This window comes from Phyllostomus discolor, chromosome 8 (genome assembly GCF_004126475.2).
Source record: "Phyllostomus discolor isolate MPI-MPIP mPhyDis1 chromosome 8, mPhyDis1.pri.v3, whole genome shotgun sequence".
NCBI lineage: Eukaryota > Metazoa > Chordata > Mammalia > Chiroptera > Phyllostomidae > Phyllostomus > Phyllostomus discolor.
The window spans coordinates 94028096-94047360 of record NC_040910.2 but is presented as its reverse complement, the minus strand read 5'-3'; the positions used below and the strand labels follow the sequence as shown (position 1 = coordinate 94047360).

At 38.7% G+C, this 19265-nt stretch overlaps 1 protein-coding gene and 2 long non-coding RNA genes across 8 annotated transcripts in view; 2 read left to right on the top strand and 1 right to left on the bottom strand.

Moving 5' to 3' along the window:
• The window catches only part of GGNBP2 (gametogenetin binding protein 2), a 37089-nt gene extending 22081 nt beyond the window's left edge, over positions 1–15008 (bottom strand). For 3 of the 6 annotated variants that reach the window (XM_036033614.1, XM_036033616.1, XM_036033617.1), the window contains exons 1-5: positions 14809–14981; positions 14100–14304; positions 7305–7385; positions 5618–5871; positions 2171–2269 (exon numbers count right to left, since the gene is read on the bottom strand). In XM_036033614.1, coding sequence (XP_035889507.1) covers positions 2171–2269; positions 5618–5871; positions 7305–7385; positions 14100–14192 — 527 coding nt within the window. In that variant the 5' untranslated portion in view covers positions 14193–14304; positions 14809–14981. Of the gene's footprint in view, positions 1–2170; positions 2270–5617; positions 5872–7304; positions 7386–14099; positions 14305–14808 lie in introns of all 6 variants that reach the window. The other 3 variants (XM_028519155.2, XM_036033615.1, XM_028519150.2) reach the window with 2 other exon arrangements.
• LOC114502515 lies at positions 9495–9882 on the top strand. Its single transcript, XR_004904881.1, has 2 exons — positions 9495–9632; positions 9690–9882. It is a non-coding gene; the product is annotated as an uncharacterized LOC114502515 (long non-coding RNA).
• A 90-nt stretch (positions 15009–15098) lies between the features above and the next one.
• On the top strand, positions 15099–18557 carry LOC118502188. The gene is made up of 3 exons (XR_004904880.1): positions 15099–15350; positions 17312–18176; positions 18427–18557. It is a non-coding gene; the product is annotated as an uncharacterized LOC118502188 (long non-coding RNA).
• Positions 18558–19265: the final 708 nt, after the last annotated feature.

Genomic DNA, 19265 nt, shown 5'->3' with positions numbered 1-19265 from the left:
AACTTACTCCCAGAAAAAAAAAAATTGGGTTTACTTGCATGGACATAAGAATACTCTCAGGAATTGTTGCAATTGGCTGAAACCTAATCACCTGGACTATACTTTCCCTGGATAAAGTCTAAACAGAAAAAGGGGAACAGTGGAAACATATAAAATGGAGAATCACAATAGCATACAATGGCAGTGACTATCCAAAGTGGAAGAGAGGGAGCCTTGGCTAGCCAACTGTACTCCCTGGTCTGTTCTCCATATAGCATGTGGGAATAACCAAAGCTATCTCAGGAGACATTGCTTAAAATCAACTAACTCCATCCATACTATTTCATAACTCAGCAAACAACCTTCTAAAACATTTACATTCCATGTGGTAGTGCTGTAGCTGCAGGGAGATGTGAAGTCTGTGGAGGTTTATTTAGTTTTAAGCTGAGACATCAGAAAACAGAACTGTATGTTGATTCAATGAAAGTAGAAAACTAATGATGAAAAGTCATTGAGAATGAGGGGAGACAGAATCCAAAGGGAAGAACTGGTGTTTGAACGAGGGTGGCAACAAGTACAGATGTGTAAGATGCTAGAGTACCTGTTACTTTTTAGTTCCTCGATGAAGAATATGCACAACAACAAAAAAAAAACAGAAGGCAGGCTTTTTATTGTACCAGACTATTCTGTCGGTTTAGCCAACAGGTCAGTAAAGGTTACTGTCTTATGAGAAAATCCAACTAGATTTTGCATTCACAAAGTCAGGAATTCTCTAAAGATACTTAATATTAAATCAAGTAATATGTGAAATAATCGTTATCCTTAGATAACCATGTTACATTATGTAGAGCTTTTACTGGATTCAGAGTACTCTCACATTTAGAAACCATGTAGTGTGTGGTTTTTGTTTGGATCCTAATTCTAACAAATCAATGTAAAAAGACACTTTATGAGACAGTTGAAAAAATCTGACCACAAACTGGGTATTAGATTATTATAGTTAACTCTGTTAGATGTTGTAATGGCAGACGTTGTAATGAAAGAAAATGTCCATATATTTAGAGATACATGTGGAAACATGCAGGAATACAACATGATGCCCAAGGCTTGCTTGAAAATGCTGCAGCAAAAAAAGGGTGGATAAGCAAAACAAATGTGCCAAATCTCGGTAACTGCTACTGAATCTTGGCGAAGGCATTTGGGGGAGGGGGATCCTTGTATCTACTTTTCTATGTGTTTGACAGTTTTCATAATAAAATTTTTTAAAAATATTTGTTTCTGATTACAGAAAAAAAAATAAACCTTATTAATAGATAACTAACACACAACCACCTGGTCGTCAAGGTCTTTTTATCAGGGAGGTAAACATCTATACATACAACAATGCTGTCAACATTTTCAAGGAGATATTGAAAACTAACTTTTGAAACTAATTCATAAGTATAATTTTCCAGTATCCCTTTCTCTCCAAAACAAGAGTTATTTCTCAGAGACTCCCTTCAAATTCCATGGCTTCTCCTTACCACCCACAACCCCAAGCAACTCTGTAGGGGCAACTGTGATATTGTGCTGGGAGATGAGGGCAGAAGCAACCTTGGGCATTGTAGCACCTAACCAAGAAGAAAACTTCGAATTAGTTACATAAATAAACATTGCTATAACTGATTAAGCCTTTTCTTAATCTTTTAGAAAGATCTACAAATAAGAAATATAAGCTACATATTAATATAATTAGTAGTATATATTAATATATCACTTAATATGTTAATGTATTTAACATATTAATATCATTTAATGTGTTAGATATTTAAATATCATTTGACAATTAAGTGTGAATATTTGTCTATGTAATTATTATATTAATGTATTTATTATTGTTAATATATAAATACTAAGTAAATAAAAAATGATATTACTATGAAAAACTTATATTGGCTAAATTTCCACAAACATCTCTACCTCTTTCCTCTGAAATACATTTCATATAAGAAACCTTTTTGAAAAACTCAAACCTATATTGAGAATCTGTATAGTATCAGAAAGGCCTACATAAGTAGGAGATACTTATTTTGACCTTTGTTATAATGTAACCAATTAAAGAAATAAGACTAGCAGTGTTTTCATTCTTTTTACTAAACATAATCAACATTTGTAATTTTAACAAAGTATCTTGGTAGTCAATTCTACTTACCCCAAAGGTTTTGGTTTGTGCGTATCTAAGGAGTGCAATTGACATCTCTTGTTCTTTTTACTTTTTGGAATAGCATCTATCATGTCATTTAATTTGGACCTAATTAAAAAGAAACCATTAAAGATTTGATTAATATATATTTTTCTTCAACATTTTTGAAATATTTACTGGCTTTTAGTGAGAGTATATTTAAAGTATTAGAGACACAGCACTTACTTTGAAAATTTCTCAGTAAATTCTAACCCAAAAGAGACTGTACATTGGTCTTCCTAGTCTATTCTCAGTCTGTCAAAATGTTAAGAGGCCTGCTCTATCAATACACTCCCCTTCCCCAGACTGCATCTATCTCATTCATCCCTGCATCTGTACTTAATCTAGCACTGCGCCTAGCACTCTGTAACTGACTGCTACCTGGCTCTTAGCCACCTTCCCTTGTCCAAACATTATCGGAACCTACTATATCCTTGATGAGGAGTCATCAACAGAAATTTTATGCAAATACAGAAATATGTACAGCTAATATCCACACCCCACACCCTAACTTTTATGTATATCCAGAAACAAATCACTTCTCATCACCTCCACCATGACAACCTTTGCCCTATTCTCTGTAGCTTAGTAAAGTGCAACAGCTGGCTTCCCAAATGGTCTCCTTGCTACCACCCTTTGCTTTTACATTCCAAAGTTTCACTTAGCAGCTGGAGTGATCTTTTCAAAATAAAAATCCCATTATATTTTTTTCTGTGTTAAAAACCCTCTAACGTTTCTTTTCTCAGGCAGAATAAAAATCCAAAGTCTCTACCATCACATCTAAATAGGAAAGCCCAGGATTTGGTCTTCAGACCTCTTCTCTTTTTCTGTGCACACACTCTTTGATGATCATATCTCATCTCATGCATTTAAACGTTATATGTATGTGTGTGTACAATATTCCATATATATTTACATACAATATATGTAGTTTAAATACTGTATTTATAGTTTAAATATTATATATGAGAGGGGGAACCAAAAAAACAAAATTTATTTATAAAAACTGTGTATTTATTCTTATATGTTTAAACTTTAGTCACCTTCAAAGTACTCTCCATTTAATGCAATACACCTATCAAGACATTTTTTCCACTGCTCAAAAACAGTTATTGAACTCATCAATTTTGTTGCCTTTTAGTGCATCTGCCGTTTTTTGTTTCACCTCTTTCACATTGGAAAAATTTTGCCCTTTGAGAATTTTTTCATCCAGGGAAGCAAAAAAAAAAAGGTCACTTGGGGCAAGATCAGGTGAATAGGGAGGGTGGGGGTCATGCTGTTTTTGGTCAAAAACTGTTGAACACTCAGCACAGTGTGGGCAGGTGTGCTCATAAATCACCCATCATGAAATGGGCAAATGTTTTTAAAAAGTGTTCAAAAAAAGGTCACTGAAGCCCAAAGCAGCCTCTCACAATGAAGCCAGCTGGCGCACTGACATAGATGAGTTCCTCCAACACTCAACTAGAGGCAGAAGCCTATATTACCAAAGGACCATTCTCCAGAAGATAATTACAGGTTTTTGGGGGGTCCCCTCATATATGTGTGTGTCTGTGTATGCAGTATGTATATATACAGGGACCACATACACAAAACATATGGAATATTATATACACACACAAATACATATACATATATACCCATGAGGTGAGAGAAAAAAAATATCTTGATAGGTGTATTGCATCAAATGGAAAGTACTTTGAAGGTGACCGAAGTTTAAACATGTAAGAATACACAATTTTTATAAATGATTTCTGTTTTTTGGTTCCCTCCTCGTATATAGTATTTAAACTATAATATAGTATTTAAACTGCATATATAGTATATAAATACATATGGAATATTTTATATACACACACGCACATTTAAACCCATTTAAACCCATGAGGTGAGATATGATCATCAAAGAGTGTGTGCACAGAAAAAGAGAAGAGGTCTGAAGACCAAATCATAGGGCTTTCCTATTTAGAGGTGAGGGTAGGGTCTGGCACAAATAACAGCCCTTGTTTATTATAAAATCTTTTATTACAAAATCAAAAGCATGTAACTCTGTAACATAACAGTATCACACGCGAGTACCCCATTTGACATTTTAGGTGAAATGTTCTAATTGCTGTCCATCTCATGCGGACACTCACATACCCTGCCAGCCACACTCAAGCAAGCCTTACTTCTGCCAGACCCTGTATATTGTGGTGTGTACATGTGTGCGCATGTGCGTGTGTGTATTCATGCTGACAAACAAAAATTTACATCTCTAGGCCAGAGCTGTAACTCTACTTGGATGTCCAATTAGTATCGCAAACTCAACACGCCCAATAGTGAACTCTGCAAAATTCTGCCTCCCACTCTTATCCATGTCAGTAGAAGAAAACCATTTATCCTACTCTTTAGACCTCAACTCTGAAGAATCATCCTCGATGTCTTCTTCCATGTCCAATCTATCCAAAAGTCCTGTTGGCTCATTCCTGAAATTATATCCAGGATTTTTTTCTTTTTTTTTTAAAGATTTTATTTACTTACTTTTAGAGAGAAGGAAAGGAAGGGAGAAAGGGAAACACTGATGTGGGAGAGATACATTGATGGGTTGCCTCTCATATCCCCAACTGGGGGCCTGGCCTATAAACCAGGAATGTGCCCTGAGAAACCAGCGACCCTTGGCTTCACAGGCCGGCCGGCACTCAATCCACTGAGCCACACCAGCCAGGGCAATCCAACTATTTCTCATTACTTGCGTGGCCACCATACTGTTACATCTCACATGGATTACTAAACAGCCTGTTTTTCTGAACTTCCTCCACCTTTCCATTTATTCTCAACAGAGGTCAAAATAAGTCAAACTTCAAGTCAGACATGTCACTCTGGTCAAAACCTTCCCAAATCTTCCCATGTCACTCAGAGTTTAAAAAAAGAAAACCCTTAGGATGGCACTCCATAATTGGGCTTTTTATTATTCCTCTGACCTTATTTTTTATTACTCTCCCCTTCAACCATCTGACTTCAGCCACAGTGGCTTCCTTGCTGTTCTTCGAATGTGCCAGGAAAACCCCAACATCTGAAGCTTTACACTGCTGCTCCTTCTCTGCCTTCCCTCAACTATCCACACGGTTCACTCTGTTCAAGTCCATACTCAATGTTATTTTATCAGAGGCCTTCCCTAACCATCCTTCATATTAATTCTGCCTACTCATTCTCTATCTTCCTTACTGATTTTCTCTGTAATATCATACCTGACAAATTACATATGTGCTTATATCCCGCCTCTCCCCATAGGAAAACAGAAATTTTTAGTCACGGGCACATATAAAAGTACTGAACATGAAATCAAGCTTTGTCCCAACCAAATTTAGAATAAAATCTCCTGCTATCACTGAGTTTAAAAATTTAACAAACCATTTTTTCCTAATTGATTATACTTACCCATGTACATAAAATAACGTATAAAGCTTCTTGGCATCAGTCATACAGCTTCGAGTTACAGACAGGACTCCCTTGGGCCCTATTGTCAAGGGTTCAAGGGCAGGATTTCCAGATTCTACAAGCTGGGAAAAGAGGCGCTCCACACTACGACGACAACCAACACATGGGACGAGCTGAGAAAGTGCACTCAAGACTTCACGTGATGTCACCACCATGGCAATACTCAGATCTTGTTGCTTAAGCATACTATGTCGCTGAGAGAAAGAGAGAGAAAAATGAAGAGGAGTCCTCAAGCAATACATAAAATTATTTTTCCACTACTACTTCTGGTTCCTATCCTTGTGCATTTAGTACAACCTCAAAAAGCCTTGCCATCTCTATCTGCAACTGAGTCAGAAAGGCAACGTAGATGGCTTTGTCCACACTGCACTGAGTTTGCTGCAGAAATCCCACTCTACAATCTAGGGTATAAAAGGCTGTTTAGGATGTGCCTCAGCACAGCAAAAAGAAGCCCTGCATCTGGAAATTTAGTGCTTATTCAGTGCATATGAAACTTAGTACTCCTGCTTAAAATTTAAAAAATAAAAATTAATAAAGACACAATACAGATTTGCCATGTCTTCTGAACTTTTAACAACACACTATGTTTAACTACAGGAGTCAAGTTAGGATGGTGATCAGGTAGAGCAGCAAATTCTCAACCTGGAGATATGGACAGGTGTGCTAGAGATTAGTAGGCAGTAAAAATGCCTATCTTACCTATGTAGGAGAAGCCTGCAATGAGTAACTAATATGCTGGTGCACGTGTATGCTATCTGTTGGTTATGACAAGACAGAAAAATGACTGAGAACCACAGCTGTAGAGATATGGGCAAAACACTAGTAAATAACTTCTACCTGGATGGAGTTACAGTTAAACTACAAGTAATGCCCCCAGCTTTACTAAAAACAGATATCACCCAAAATAGATTTTTCTCACATTTATTAACCATCCATTGACAGTTTTCTTCAAAAGTAAAAACATAATTCTGAAATAAAAATTTACCCTCCATTATCTTAATTATATATAGTATATTATAAAGTACCATACACAAAAATGAGAAAGGTCACAATGCAAGATTAGTTCTTTTTTTTTACTTGAATAAAACAATTACTACAGAAGAAAACCAACAAATTCTTAATGAAAAGTTGTATACCTTATCTTTAAAAAATAGGAAAGAGGCCTGGCTGGTGTGGCTCAGTGGATTAAGGACCAGTCTGTGAACCAAAGGGTGGCTGGTTGGATTCCCAGTCAGGGCACATGCCTGGGATGTGGGCCAGATCCCCAGTAGGGGGAGCAAGAGGAAACCACACATTGACGTTTCTCTCCCTCTCTCTCCCCCTTCCCCTCTCTAAAAATAAATAAATAAAATCTTAAAACAAAATAGGAAAGATGACTTGGTGAAATTAAAAGTCTTATAGACATGTAAAATGACAACACGTCACAATCAAATCTCTTTCACATAACAGGTACATAAATATACTCACAGTAGCAACAATAAAATAAAGCAACTTCAGTGTAATCTTAAGACCTAGAGAGCCCTAGGCAAAACAAAATTAATACTTATGGCTAAAATTTTCAATGACCCTTTAAACTACACACACACAAACACACACAATTTAAAATACTGAGTTTTAAAACTATTACCTGAATGAACTGCTTCAGTTGTGTACCATTATTTTGATGCCCATCGAGATTTAACACATTGTCAGGAAATTCCATCACCATCTTAATATGCAAAAGAATAAAAATCAATTATTTCATCTTATTTGAACACGTGCTACAGACTGTTACAAATACTTAGGACAGAAATAGACCCCCAAATCCAGATTCTCCCACTTGCCAAAAAAAGTTAAAAAAAAAAAAAATCCAAGCCACACAAGTTTTCTAAAGCCAGAAGCAGTATAGGCATTACGGGCAAGAACACCGAAGGTAGGCAGACATGAGTTCAAGCCCCAGCTCTGTCACTTATAATCTGTCAATTGATTCTCAGCTTCTTCGTTTATAAAATGAGATTACATAATAATTTTTAGTATCTCTCACATAGTAGGTTGTAAGGATTAAATGATATTTAAAAGTATTTGTTGTAGTGGCCAATAGTAGCATTTACTAAACAAAATAACCTGATACTTTACGTTAAATACCCTAACATTTTAAATTTTCCTCCTAACTATGGAATACAGTCTATGTTAAAGTTGCAAATGACCATATATATGATACACATCACATATAAATGAGAAGTACTCAGATCAGTACTTTGGCACATAGTAAATGTCTGTTCTAATTATAAACTAAAAAGATACACTGAGATATTTATTCAATTACCAAAATTCACTACCAGAGGAAGAGAAATATAAAAAAGCTTAAGGATGTTTCAGGATGTCAGATAACGGGGAACTAGTAATTAACACATTTCACAGCACTGATATTAAGAAGTACCATAGTTATGCACCACTAGAAAAGACCTATTATAATTAGGATATCACCAAATGAAAGCCACGACCCAACTTCAGAGATGTTAAAAATAAGAAAAAAGTTTCCCTTTAAAACAATGAAATAAAGTAACACATTTGTATCTTAACACACTGTTAAAGGTATCAAACACACTGTGCTAGAACAAACTTCTACTTCCTGATAACAAGGTCCACAAACTCCTACACACCCCAAGAGTGCTCTCAGGTTTAAAGAGACCCATTTGAGGTAAAAACAAAACAGTAAAAAACCCACTTGAATGTGATCTTAAAAAGATTCCTTCCTTCACCAACCAACACCACAAAGATCTGATTCTTTAATGGAGCTGACCACTCTTTTCCTTCCACATTAGAAAAGAGCCTTAAAAATTGCTTGTTCTAACAATAAACTGAGGACTGAACAACTGAGACAAGTGTAAGCAATACACATAATATCTTTTCTTGATTTGATAAGGTGGAAATACTGGATATGTGAAGTAGAGACACAAAGCTGATGCTAAGGATGGAAAATGATGCAGATAATTCAGAGGACTTTGCTGTAATTTCAAAGAACCAGAATGCTGGATCTATGATCCAAATGTTTGTGTGTGTATACTTTCTTACAGAAAAAGGCAAATAAGTAATATATTAACTGTGACTATCTCTAGGCATTGAGAAGGTAGATGATTTTTTTATGTGTTCACATCTTTCTGAAACTTAATACAATGCACATATACTACAATACTCACTATCCAGGGGGGAAAGTTAAGTGTTCCTTGCTCCCAATTCTATATACATTATACCATATTGAAACATATGCTTTCATCTCAATAGATTTTACTGCTCTGGAAGTCTCTTCTTCCATACATACAAGCTATATGTTCAAATCTCAATTTAAAATCAACTGTCCAACCTTCAAGTTTATCGACTTCTCTGTAGTTTTCCCTCTCATAGGCTTCTTATAAATATTTTCAAAGAGTGGTGATAATAATAAAGATACTTAATGTAGCTTCATATATACAAGGCATTGTTCTAAGTATTTTCATGTCTAAACTTTACCAGCAGTACAAAGTAAAACTGGCCGCTAGTCCATCTTAATAACGTAGGTCTAAATGAACTGGTGAGGATGACTGAAATAAATGGGCATCTATGATGTATTGATGTATCTAATGATCCATACTGCCCATGGTGATTACCGTATTTAACTCAAATTAACACACACACACACACACACACACACACACACAAATTCTGGTAAAACCTGATTTAGGGGTAATCCTAAATTCTGACTCTGTATAAGTGAACAACTATGTTTCACTTTTTTAATAATTAAAGCCAAAGTCAAAAAACACACCTATCACATCGAGACCTGCTAGTTGACCTTTAAAATATGTATTTATATTTTTGCTCTTTGGTTTTGGCAGTGGCCAAAGAGAGATGTCAAAGGGGATGTGGACATCATCGTTCAGCAAGCACCAAACACGCTGTGCCACCACTGTGGCTTGAAGGCCTACCACCTTCAGAAGTCCACCTGCAGCAAGTGGAGATACCCCGTCAAGCAGAAGAGGAAGTATAACGGGAGCGCCAAGGCTAACCAATGGAATACCACTGGGTCTGGTCGTACGAGGAACCTAAAAATTGTATACCACAGATTCAGGCATGGATTACATGAAGGAACACCACCTAAACCCAAGAGGGCAGCTGGTTGCAGCGTCTCATTCATCTTAAGGATTTCAGTGATTAGTCATTCAATAAAATACAAAATATATTTAAATGTGTACACAACACACATAACATAGTAAATAATACCTGCTTTAGGAATCCTTTTTAAATAATCAACAAGGGTTAAAATTTTAAAAAAGAAAACCCTCATTTCAGATTTCATTTTCACCTAACTAGTACTGACAGATGTCAAAATCAGGTCTGTTACTGTGTCTTTCCTCAGTTTTCACTGGCATGGATAATACTAAATTTTCTCTTGTACTTACTCTGCATTCACAATAAATACTCTGCCCTTGCTTTTTAAACATTTAGGACAATAGATTTTTTTTACCTTGCTGTTTGCTGGCCAATCACTATATACTCAACACTGAGAGATGACAATAAGAAAAAGAAAGTAAAGGGAAACAAAGAGAATAGGTATACTACTTTTTTCTCCATTCTTTAAAACCACTTCCTTGACTTAACCTTCATGTACAAAAAACAGTCATGTATGGTATTTCAGGGATGGTTTCCCAGAGGATCCCTTAGTGTCAGGCTTCATGATGAGGCTGCCGATCCTCACCTAGCCAAAAATAAGTGGAACGAGTCACTGTCCTGCAATTATTGCTTTATAAACTTTAATTGAATGCATTACCCACTTTCACTCTTAAGTATCTGTCCTGGTTTCTCCTGACCACAGATAATCTGGTTTTTTTAGAGCACTCTCATAAGCTGTAAACAATATCAAGTTTGTATTTATTAAAAATCATTGTTACTTTAGTTTTCACTTCTTTGTCCTCATAGCTATTTGTAACATCACCTTTGGTAAATTTTACAATCAAGAGCTGAAAGAAAACACTAAACTTTTAACAAATGCTAAACACCTAATCCCCAAGTGGACATGCTACTATTTATCATCTTTTTAAAGTCTCAGTTAAAAATGCTCACAAGAGTTTCTAGCTCATTCAGGTTGGTCTGAGTTAGAAGGATAATCTGCATTCCACGAGTATTGCAGCAATTTGACATTATGTGTTCAGAATGCTTAAAAAGGTTCTTATCCTTTGATTCAATAATTGTACTTACAAAAGCCAGAGAAAAATAATGCAAACGTTTATGCATTATTTATATTCTTATATTATTTACAGAAAAAACTAGAGCTATCCCTATGTCCAACAAGGAATGATTAAATTATGGCATCTGACAACAAAATATTACATGGCCATTAAAGCTGTTTAACAAGAGAAAAATGTTCTCAATGTTACATATAGTGGAAAAAAAGCAAGATACAAAGTGTTGAGAATAGATCTCAACCGTGGATCTCTGTGTGTATCTATGACTGGAATTACATCAAATGCTGCTACTATATCCTTAGTTATCTCTGATTAAAAATAATTTGTTTTGTCGTGTGGTTATTTTTTAAGATAATCATACAAATAATATTTTTTCACTGTATTATTTTTTTAAAGAACCTAAAATTGTCATTAAAGATATCTCTGAACTAGTATCTGTTTTCTCCAACCTGCTACTTTATAATTCTATTAACACAGAAATGCATTTGGCCACACAGCATGCCACTTTCCTAAATATTCCTCCCGTTTACTTATTTAGGATTTTCTCAAATACACCTACATAAGCATTGTACTCAAGTACTCAAACCCACCAAACTACCACAAGTCTTTTAAATGTGGACACAACATATCACATAAAGGAGGAGGCTACTTCCACACATACAAGCTTCTTAATTGTTTTATAAATACAATTTAAAATAACCAGTCTTAACGGGGAAAAAAAAAGAATCAAAAAGCAAAAAAAAAAAAAAACACCCACCCAGAAACATAAAATAGCCAGTTTAAGGCTAGAGGTTTCAGCTTCTCTTACTAAAACAATAAACATTTGTAACTGACTAAATATCACTAGACTTAACACCTAGGAGCTAACAAGATTCTAACACTCCTGGAAATACAGATAACAATGTTTTCTCCATGCCTTACCTATGGACCCTAGGAACAAAGTCCAAACCAAATGTTAACTTTAGGGATACACTGCTGTCAAACTACCAATGGACCAGGGCAGAGCAAAACCTGTTTTTCCTTCGCTCTTCTCTAACAGGTGCTTGCTTTGCATTCTTCCTTTAAGTAGTATTTGGTAGAATGGTTCTAAAAGAAACTTGTTTCCCTAAATATAATACATTGTTGACAAGAATTTTCACTAACCAGCATTCAATGATGTGCAGAAGTTCCAAGACAAAGCAATAAATAGTCCTACTCATTCCCTATGCATACAAACCCTTCCAAAGCAAAGAAAAACCGCTTTTCCTAAATAAAATGCTATTTTAAGATATTTAAATTAAGTAAGCCTAAATATTATTTGCCTTGGTCAGAAACCCACAGTGCAATAAAAGCAAAACTCAAAGCAAAAGCAAAACACCAAGTTCAGTTCAATCCCAACCTCTCTGGAGAGATAAGTACAATAATACACCACAGACAAGACCACATCTTTTTCTATAGAAAATTTTGGAAACTAGTATCATTGTACAGAGAGTAGAGTATAAAAACACCCCGAAGTTGGCTATTTTAATGTACTATGTAACAGATATATCCATGCTGCATTAAAGGTGGCTATGTGGTCATGAGGAGAGAAGTTAGTCTATTAAAATTTTATGAATACTCAAATTTATGTGGATTTCCTCTATGCTTTGATATTATACATTCAATAGTAATCTTATGTCCAAACCCAAAGGATTAAAAAAAAAACTTCAAAGGCATTCTGGAACAATAAACATAAAAAGTTGATATATGCTCCAAAAAAGTGTGTTGGAGGGGGTTCAGAGAAGAAGGAAACTGTGGACAGATGAACTCATATAAGGTGTTTTCAAATTGAGAAATGCAGCATTTAATTCGATCAGAGTGCTAATTTTTTTAACTACTTAAAACACAAGTCCAATATACTTTTAATACAAAAAATGCAAATATCATAACCAAGGCATACCAGTATCTTCTAATGTTTCAACACAAATTCTCTTTACCTTATTTATAAGAGGCCAAATCATTCTACCTTTTTCCAAGGGAAAAAAAATTATCTTAAGTTATTATAGATGCTTTCACTTAAAAAGTTCTAACAAATTAAGTCATTCAATAGATCTTCCAATCCTTTTAAAAGTACTGCAGCTCAATCAAGTCTTAATTGAGACTGGTAGACAGAAAGGCACAGACTGGCATCTCTACAATGACTTGCATTTTATGTAAAATTTGGAAAAAAGTAGATATTTGCAAAAAAAAATAATTCAGGAACAAAACAGATCAGCTACCTTAAGAAAACCAAAAAGGAGAAAATGAAGAGACTTAGTTACACCTTTTCAAAATAGGCAAATAGGCTTCAGCACCATCAAAACAGATTTCAAAAGATATTATGAATAGGTTCATTTCATTTCTTAGGAAATAGTGGCAACAACTGCACTCATTTCCTGTTCAGATTCGATTCAAATTTCTGCCATTTCCTTTTAAAGGAAATACTACAGCAACACAGAGCAGAGGGACTGTAATGCTGTACCACCATCAAATCTAATAAGGAAAACTACCAAGAATTGGGTTTTGACATTCAAGATGAACAATCAGTTTTTTACAATGCTCTTAACATTCAATAATTTTGCTTCCTTAAAAACAAATGTCTACCAGTGAACTAAAGAATTAATGCCAAGAAAGCCCATTCTGAAGAGTCATGGCCTAGCAGTAAAATCATTCCTACGAGTTTTAATGTACTAGACAATTCGAGACTATTTACAACGAAATCAAATCATTTTAGTGGAATTTTAACTGTGCAAGAGCATGTCACTGTGCCCTCAATAATGTAGTGGGAGCTGTAGTGAGAGCTGTAGTATTAAGATGGACAATATACTGATAGCAGTGTAGCTGCGACACTTCCAGATAATTAAGGCTCCCCGAGGGTAGGTGGTTTCTGTAAGGCATAGGCCCTAAACACCCAAGATCCTTCAACCCTCTCCGAAGCGCGTGCTTTGGCAAAAGCAGCGTCCCCTAAAGGGAAAGGGGAAAGGAAAAACGATTCAAAAAGGAAGGATAGCTTAGGGAGAGGGGCTCAAAGTCCGCACGGAGCACCAGGGGCCCTGCAGAGGTTACCGAGCGACCCACTGCAAAGGCGAGTTTGTGGGGCCTGCCGGAGAAAAGGCCTCGCCTAGGAGTTGCAACACACTCTTTCTCCAGTGCGCAGCGCTCGGCCTGGGGGAGGGGGAGGAGGGAAACAGCTGCCAGGGGAGCGGCGAGCCCGGCCCGCTCACCGTGAGGGTGTCGTCTATGAAGAGAGGAATCTGCCTCCTCTCGAAGGGGAACTCCTCTTCCCCGTCCCTGCACACTGCCACCAGTCGCGCCATCGTCCCCGACGCTGCCGTTGCCACCGTCACCACCTCCTCCCAGCTGCTGCTGCCGCTGCCGCTGCTGCCGCCGCCGCTGCTCCTGCTGCTGCCGCCTCCTCCCAACTCCTGCCTGCAACAGCCAAACGCCGCGAGCTTCAGCACCCGCCGCCGCGCAGCACATTCGCCACGGGGGGGAGGGAGAGAAGCAGGAGGGGACCCAAGAGTCGAGCTGCGTTTCCCATCACCCGATTCCACACACACTCAGCCAATCAGCGCCGAGCGGTGACGGGACCCGCCCCCTCGCGCCGCTTTCCCTCCCCACCCCCCTCCGCGGCCGGTGTCCACTCAGGGTCCAGAGGAGAGGCGGAAGGGACTCGGTGGCCCCGGGGCTTCCCCAGCCCGTCACTGGAGTCTCAGCTCCAGGACCTCACCCCAGGCCACAGCTCCACAACCCACTGCCCGCTTCCCGCCGCCGGGGACCCCACAGCTGACCCCTTTCTCCCCCTTTCTTAGAGCGCCCCGCCCAGTCAGTCCCCTGGGCTGCAGTTGCTCAGCGCGACCCCGCCCCTGGGAGGGGTCGACCCCGCCTCGGCTCTGCGGAGGCCAAGTGGGGAGGCTCAGACCCTTTCCTCACCGTTCTCAAGGAGACCTCTCGGCTCTAACCTCCGTTTTCGTGGTCGCCTCCCTGACCCCCACCTTTGCTCCCCGTTACCGGCTGACGAGGCCCGCGTCAGGACCGGCCTGGGCGGGAGAGCGGCGCCGAATGCCGTTTCCTCTCCGGGATCAGCCGCTCGCGCCACGGGGAGTGGGGGAGGGAGGGCGGTGGACTTGGGGAGGGTGGGGCAGGGAGGGGCGGAGAACGTGGGGCGGGGCTCCGCCTCCTCTCGCGAGACTGTAGAACGCCCCTGCCAGGTCGCTTTCAAAACCGTAGCAGCGGGGGTGGGGTTCCCCGGGTTCCCCTCACGTCCCCTGGAGCCGGGTGATCGGCACCCTACCCGGAGTCTAGCTACTCGAATAAATTAAAAACAGGACTGCTGAGAATGACTGAGTAGACCTAAACCTCAGGCCCCTAACGCGCGGGCCTGGAAACCGCTCTCCCGAGGGCCGAGGGGCGAAGGGAACCAAGCCGAGCTGAGTCAGGGCCCAACCGAGGGTTGAGGCCCAGTGAGGACCTGGGTAAGTGGGAAGGAGCTGAGGCTTTCGAAGTCAGTGACAGCCAAAGGCTGGAATAAGGGAAAGGGAGACGGGCATCTACGGGGTAAGAAACAAACTCTGGACTTGGTTTCCTGGCACTGGACGTCGCTTTCCCAGACACTCCGATTAACCAGGAGCCAGCCGCATCACTGCTTCCCAGACTGAGACTGCGCTGAGATACCGCCAAGGAGGCAATTCCCAAGTGCTGACAGTTTTGTTGTTGGTGGTGTTGTTACACTTAGAGGCAAGACTTTGTGTAGAGCGGCTTGTGTATAGGCCCTAACCAGTAAAACTTCTTGGGCCGGGTTAATGTTAACTTAGGGACTCAGATAGGACACTAGTTCCCTTGGGCAAAGTACTGATACTGGCCAAAGGCCCTTCCCTCTCACCCTCTCTCCTAAGAAGCGGAGCTGGTCTAAAGATGATTCACTTATACATGCGTGCCACCATGTACTCAGTTCCTACCTTGAAGGCTTTGAAAGCCTGTTGTAAAGCCAGAATAATTGTCAGGAAGTATTTTGCCTAGGGAAAGTATGACGATTTTAAGGATAAATCCATTTACTGCTCTTAAACTACCTAATCCTGATAACAAATCTGTGTTTCCTGGGAGATTAGGCTAGAGCTGAGATAATGACCTTTAAAAAATACTTTGGTTGCCCAGGCCAGGTCGCTAAGTTGGTGGGAGCGTCGTCCCTATGCGCCAGGGTTGCAGGTTCGACCTCTGATCAGGGCACATGTGGGAAACAACCAATGGTAGGTCGATGTTTCTTCTCTCCCTCTCTCTATCCCCTTCTCTGGCCCTCTCCCCATACCTCTCTAAAAATTTTTTAATTAAAAATATTTTGGTCATTACATATAGTCTTAGAGATTCAATGATAGTGCATCCTTAGCCATGTTGACCAAAGATGGTGTGGTCACTGTTAGGGTGGAAGAACCATTGTTAAGACCCAAAGTGTGATTATCCAGTAAGTATTTGTGTCTTGTGGCCATGTTGGTAGAGCAAAACAGTGTGGTTGTTAGCTTAAATCCAGTGAGCATCTAGGACGTGCATGCAGCTTCTGACAAGTTAGACTACATGGCCAACATTTGGACATTTTTAGAGGATCTTGTGTTTATGTAAAAACATTCCGAAGGAAAAAAGAATACTGTGGTTCTTAAGATCTAAAGGTGCTCCTATAAAGACTTGATTAATGTGACTACTTTATACCTTTTAAAATTTTTTATTTATTGATTTGAGAGAGAGAGAGAAACATCAATTTGTTCTTCCACTTGTTTGTGCACCCATTGGTTGATTCTTGTATGTGCCCTGACCTGGAATGAAAGCCGCAACCTTGCCATATTGGGACGACCCTCTAACCAACTTGAGACCCAGCCAAGGCTACCTTTTAAACTTTCTTTGGATTATGGTTAATAAAGGACATTGAAAGTAGCAAGCTCAATATATAGGTGCTAATTTTAATAGCTTTTGTGACTGAGTACATACCAGTACTAGCAAAGAACAGAATATTTAAATGGGGATTTAAATCTAACTTATAAAAGGCTTTAAAATTCAAATATAAAACATAAGGAAACTACAACCATCTCTTTCCATCTGAGTTTACTATACCTGATTTGGATATTTTTTTTATGTCTACTGACATAAAAATGCTTATTGAGCACAATGCTTACTATCTTTGGACAATGTTTCACATACTATAGGTATTCAGTAAATATTTTTATAAAGCTAAAAAGGTGGATAATTTGTCAGACTACTTAAAGAGGTTAAGGAGAGAACCTGGGTGCTACCAATATGATAAAGCCATATTATAAAATATTGAGGGAAAATGTTTAGAAAATTATTTCATTGCAAAACAATTCCTAGAAGTTTTATTTATCTTAGTTTTACAATAGGCACTCTTTTTCGTTTTTTAATATTTTAAGATTTTATTTATTTTTAGAGACAGGGGAAGAGAGGAAGAGAAACGTCAATTGGTTGCACCTTGCTCACCCCCAACCTGGGCCCTGGCCTACAACCCAGAGATGTGCCCTGACTGGGGATTGAGCAGTGACCCTTTGGTCCACAGGACAATGCTCAGCCCACTGAGCCACACCAGTCAGGGCTCATTTTTATTAATATTTTCAGTTTTTCTATCCTCAGCTATAAGCAGTAGTGCTGCAGCAGATACTTCATGACTAAATACATGCCTTTAGAGAGTTTACCTCTAACTGACAAAATAAGTCATTACTATATAAAAAAGCCAGTTGCTTATTTTTAAATTTCAATGTTGGCATTGTGAAGGTCAAGGTGGAAGGATTTGAAATGTCAGGAAGGAGAAAGCAATCACAGTGGAGGACACTGTAACAGTTACCTAATAAAGAACACTTGAAGTGATAGAGATGTGATAAATAATCCGCAAAATGCCATTTTTCTTCTTATACAGGTCCCCAATGTGTGAGAGCCAACTACAAAAATCAGGTATAAATGACATATGACTATTTTCCAAGCTACCTAGGTTGAAAAGAAATGAAGAGTATTGATTTATTCCTTATTATTTATCTTCATAGACTATACATAAACTCCTAGGGAGCAAAGTATGTTTTTGTATGATTTATACAACATTGATGTACAATAAAAATAAAACTGGTTGTCATCTTCTAAACAAACTTATTCACGTATATGAGGTGGATATTGCCTGTTTATAATTGTGTAAAATGAAAGTCACTTTCAGAAGCTCATAGGATAAGGTCTTGGACCAGATTAAACGTATTATTTTTTCTTCTCTTTCCCTCTCTCTTTTCTGTCCTCAAATATTGATACTTGAAAAGAAAGTTGAGAGCTCTGGCTGGCATAGCTCAGTGGATTGAGCGTGGGCTGCGAACCAAAGTGTCGCAGGTTTGATTCCCAGTCAGGGTACATGCCTGGTTGCAGGCCATGACCCCCAGCAACCGCACATTGATGTCTCTATCTCTATCTCCCTCCCTTCCCTTTCTAAAAATAAATAAATAAAATCTTTAAAAAAAAAAAACCCTAAATCTGTGAATGCCCTTCTCAGCAGAATATAATACATTAAAAAAAAAGTTGAGTTAATCATAATTGTCACTATATTAACCATGTTGCTTTACATGGTAAAATTAACAACAGAGGCCCTGGCTGGTGTAGCTCAGTGGATTGAGTACTGGCCTGCAAACCAAAGGGTCACTGATTAGATTCCCAGTCAGGTCACATGCCTGAGTTGCAGGCCAGGTCCCCAGTTGGGGGCGCACCAGAAGCAACCACACAGTGTTGTTTCTCTCCCTCTCTTTCTCCTTCCCTTCTCCTTTCTCTGAAAATAAATAAAATTTTAAAAAGTATATTAACAGAATGCTATTTAAATTATCATGGTTGTCCAAATCTGTAAATTGAGTTTTCTTTTTCATGAGTTAACAGTGGGAAATTGTTGTCTATCAAAAATAGACACATTTTCCCCACTTACATTTTTTCTTAAAGATTTTATTCTTAGAGGGGAAGGAAGGAGAAAATAGAAGGAGAGAAATAGCAATATGACACACCAGTTGCCTCTTATATACTCCCAAATGGAGACCCGGCCCACAGCCCTGGCATGTGCTCTGACTGGAAATTACACCAATAACCCTTCGGTTCACAGGCAGGCATTCAGTCCACTGAGCCACACTAGCCAGGGCCCCACTTACATTTTTTTAAAGGGAAAATAATGTCCACAAGTTAAAATGTAAGCCCCTTGAAGGTGGGGCCTTTGTCTTACTTTCTGTTGTTTCCCTGGACTGACCTGGACCTGGCACACTGGAGCTCAATAAATCCTTGTTGGATGGTCTCTGTCTCTCTTCTGAAGGCAGAATCAAGTCAGAAGGATCCTTTTTACTAATTCTGGTTATGAATGCTATTTCATTAGTTTTCTCTTA